This window comes from Octopus bimaculoides, chromosome 20 (assembly GCF_001194135.2).
Source record: "Octopus bimaculoides isolate UCB-OBI-ISO-001 chromosome 20, ASM119413v2, whole genome shotgun sequence".
In the NCBI taxonomy this organism is placed as follows: Eukaryota; Metazoa; Mollusca; class Cephalopoda; order Octopoda; family Octopodidae; genus Octopus; species Octopus bimaculoides.
This window is the reverse complement of record NC_069000.1, coordinates 43982669-43986562: the sequence shown is the minus strand read 5'-3', so window position 1 is coordinate 43986562 and position 3894 is coordinate 43982669. Positions and strand designations below refer to the sequence as shown.

The window sequence follows — 3894 nt, the reverse complement described above, 5'->3', positions numbered from 1 at the left end:
CCGGTTGATTTTCGCTCCCGTTACCGCTTCGTAGTCTCTCAGTGTCTCGCCGACAAGCTCGATGGAAAGATAGATAGTTAGATAGATAGATAGATAGATAGATAGATAGATAGATAGATAGATAGAGAGATAGATAGATAGATAGTTAGATAGATAGATAGATAGATAGATAGATAGTTAGATAGATAGATAGATAGATAGATAGATAGATAGATAGATAGATAGATAGATAGATAGACAGACAGAGAGACTCAATTCGATTCGAGAGTATCCAACAGGGTGGGTTTCCATTCAATTTCTACAGTAATATTGTAGAAAGGGTAATTTACGATATGAAAATAGAGAAGGCACCACCTGATCCACCATTCCGCTAAGCCTTAAGATCAGATAACTGAAACTTGAGTCAATAAAAACAAAGTTACGTCAGAATATGTGAGGTCAAAAATGGGAGAGTAAGGCGAAAAATTGGACTTTGAATCACAGTTGTTTTAAAAGAAAAGTATAGATTAATTGTTTAAAAGAATGCGCTCATTGAAAAGACTCAGGTAAAGTATAGAACAAGAAAAGCTCAGAAAAGTAGAAGACAAGAAAAAATACTTAAGATATTATGGCTGAATTTGAAATTTAAAAACTAAAATTGTTATGAATACTCCTTTATATAACACTTAATTTTATATAAAGAAACAATAAATCATATTATCTCTGGCTGCCCAGTCCTGGCTAAGAAGGAATATATTCACAGACACGACAGAGCTGGGACCTACATACACTGGAAGCTATGCCAACACTATGGAATAACAACAGGAAAAAGATGGTATAAGCACACGCCAGAAAAGGTCACTGAAAACGAGAAAGCAGCGCCTCGTTGCAAAGAAAGCAAAGATGGCGAGATACGACCAAAGAATGAAGGGTTACCACCAGAATCGGCTATTCAGAGTAGATCAGAAGAGATTCTATAAAGAAATAAATGGAGAGTGTACAGATGAAAAGTTGATACCAGATAACAATGAAAGCCAAAGGTTTGGGAGTGACATCTGGAGAAAAGACAAGGAGCACAAACAAGATGCTGAATGGTTCGAAGAACTGAAACAAACAGTAGTCTGTCCAAAACAGGCAGAACAAGTCATTTCAGTTTGGGAAGTGAAAGAAATCAGCAAAAAAGAAAAATGAGTAACAGTAAGGCCCCGGCACCAGATGGAGTTCAAGGCTACTTGATCAAAAGATTTAGTGAATGTCATACGCGAATAGCAACGCAACTCAACAGATTGTTAAATGCCGAGAAAGTAATACCAGAGTGGTTGACAATGGGTAGGACAGTGCTGTGCTTGAAAAAACATCGAAAAAGGCAATACGGTAGACAATTACAGGCCGATATCTTATCTGCCATTTATGTGGAAATTATTGACTGGAATACTCGCAGAGTCAATGTACGAACATCTGGAAAAAATGCAGTCCTGGCACATGAGCAGAAGGGTTGCAAGCGTAAGTGCAGAGGTACCAAGGATCAACTCCTGATAGTTAAAACTGTACTTAGAGACTGTAAGAGGAGGAAAACTAACTTATCCATGATATGGATCGACTTTCGTAAGGCGTATGATATGATCCCACATTCTTATTATGGAATGTTAGAACCTATTTGGTATTGCATCGAATGTTGAGCGATTGATTGGAAAAAATATGGCGAATTGGAAGACAGAGTTGACAGCATACAGAAGGCGTTTAGGGACAGTAGAAATCAGGAGGGGCATCTTCGAAGGGGACTGCCTGTCCCTACTGATCTTTGGACTGTGCTTGATACCACTAACACTGATTCTGAGGAAAGCAAAAGCTCGGTATGTATTCAAAAGCCATCAACAAAATGTCAACCATTTGTTATTCATGGATGATCTCAAACTTTATCGTAAAGATGAAGCCCAAGTGAGTTCCCTCGTTGATACGGTGTATACCTACAGTGCTGATATCAGAATGGAGTTCGGACTGAGAAAGTGTGGTGTGTAAGTATTGAAGAGAGGCAAAATCAATGGATGGACGGACTAACGATACCATCGGGGGAGGTTATGAAGCAGATAAAGACGGGCTATATGGATAAATTGATGGAGAAAGAAATGACAGAAAAAATTAAGGTGGAGTACTTACGCAAACTGAGACTGATCTTTAAGTCGAAATTAAACGGACGAAACAAGATTGAAGCTATCAACACACGGGCGGTTTCACTCCTTACATATGTAGCAGCGGTAATCGCATGGACAGTAGACGAACTGAACAGCTTAGACAGAAAGACAAGGAAGTTACTAACTCGATATGGGTCACTCCACCCAAAAGGTGACACAGACAGACTATGTACCAAGAAAGAGAGAGAGAAGAGGACTTATTGGATGCGAATACAGCATTAGAGCAGAAGAAAACAACATAGCATGGTTCGTAAAAAATGCCACAGAACCGCTATTATTAGAAGTAAGAAGGTCAGGGTTGTGTAGGATGAAAGATTGCAAAGACAAAGCACTGTACAAGCATTTGGAAACTGAAAATAGGTGGGTAAAGAAAAGAATGCATGGACAATTTCATAGGGATGTTGAAGATAAGACAGACAGAAAAAAAGATGGAAAAAAAGAATAGACAACACATCAGAAAGTGACAAGTGCAGAATCTGTGGACAAAACGGTGTACGCCGTATGGCGTATTACCAGCCAATGTACGCCACTAGCCTAGAAGGAATATATGAGACGCCACGACAATACAGCCAGGCTTGTCCATTGGATGCTTTGCAACAAGTATGGACTTGACAGAGCCAAAAATTGGTACGACCACAAACCCGAAGACATCATCGAAAATGATAATGCAAAGATCCTGTGGGATTTCATGATTCAGTGCGACCATGAGATAGAAAATAGGAAGCCAGACATAGTCTCAATTGAGAAAGAAACCAATCTATGCTGGATCATAGATATAGCATGTCCATCTGACAACAATGTATGCGATAAGGAAGAAAGAAAAGTCGACAGATACAACAGGTTAGCTTGGGAAGTAAAGCAGTTGTGGTCGATGAAAAAGGCTGTAGTGATACCAATAATTGTCGGAGCCCTGGGAACAGCGAGTAAAAATCTCGAGAAGTACGTGGAACAAATAGGGGCTGCAATAAGGGTGGAGCACTTGCAGAAAACAGCACTGCTTGGAACCGCTCGAAATCTCCGGAAGGTGCTCGAAAAATAAGAGGTGTTACCTTAGTTCACTGGGAGTGAACAGCTGACACCGTAGTACATCTCCAGCGTTAGAAGCTGTGCAAAGGCAGTAAAATAATAATAATAATAATAATAATAATGATGATAATAATAATAATAATAATAATAATAATAATAATAATAATAATAATAATAGTGATTTCTTCTAATTTAGGCCCAGCGCCTATAAATATTATGAGAGTTTACGTTGTAAAAGTAATAATGGTGAAGAGCGGAAATAGTAACGAAGATGGTGAACTGACCTGTTAGAATCTTTTGACCGGAAACAGCTATGCCTAGTAAAGAACAGCTATATGATGTTGCATCACTGCAAGTGGTGTTCTTTTTAGTGCACCAAATCTCAGACGTGTGCAAAGGAGCTTGACATGTGAAACCTTTTATGCTGCTCTTCTGGAGAAACTTATAGGACGAACGGGAGTACGTCATCGTCACAACATCAATGCCATTTTGTTTGAGGGTAATCGGATCTCTATATCCCAAATCATAATCACATGTAATCCTTATCTCTTCATCTTTTTCAAAAGTGAGACCGTCAGCAGGTGACAATTCTGTCAGTTCAATAGCTATACGCGAAGAATGAGAAGGTAAACATTAATCAAGTGTACATTGAATAAAAAGCATCTTAAAGAAGGAAGACGAGGAGGAGGAGGAGGAG

General features: G+C 39.0%; 1 protein-coding gene across 1 annotated transcript in view; it reads right to left on the bottom strand.

Moving 5' to 3' along the window:
• The window catches only part of LOC106870302 (uncharacterized), a 15411-nt gene that overhangs the window by 9295 nt on the left and 2222 nt on the right, over positions 1–3894 (bottom strand). The window contains exon 2 of the mRNA XM_014916331.2: positions 3482–3802. Within this exon, the coding sequence (XP_014771817.1) occupies positions 3482–3802 (321 nt within the window). The remainder of the gene's footprint in view (positions 1–3481; positions 3803–3894) is intronic.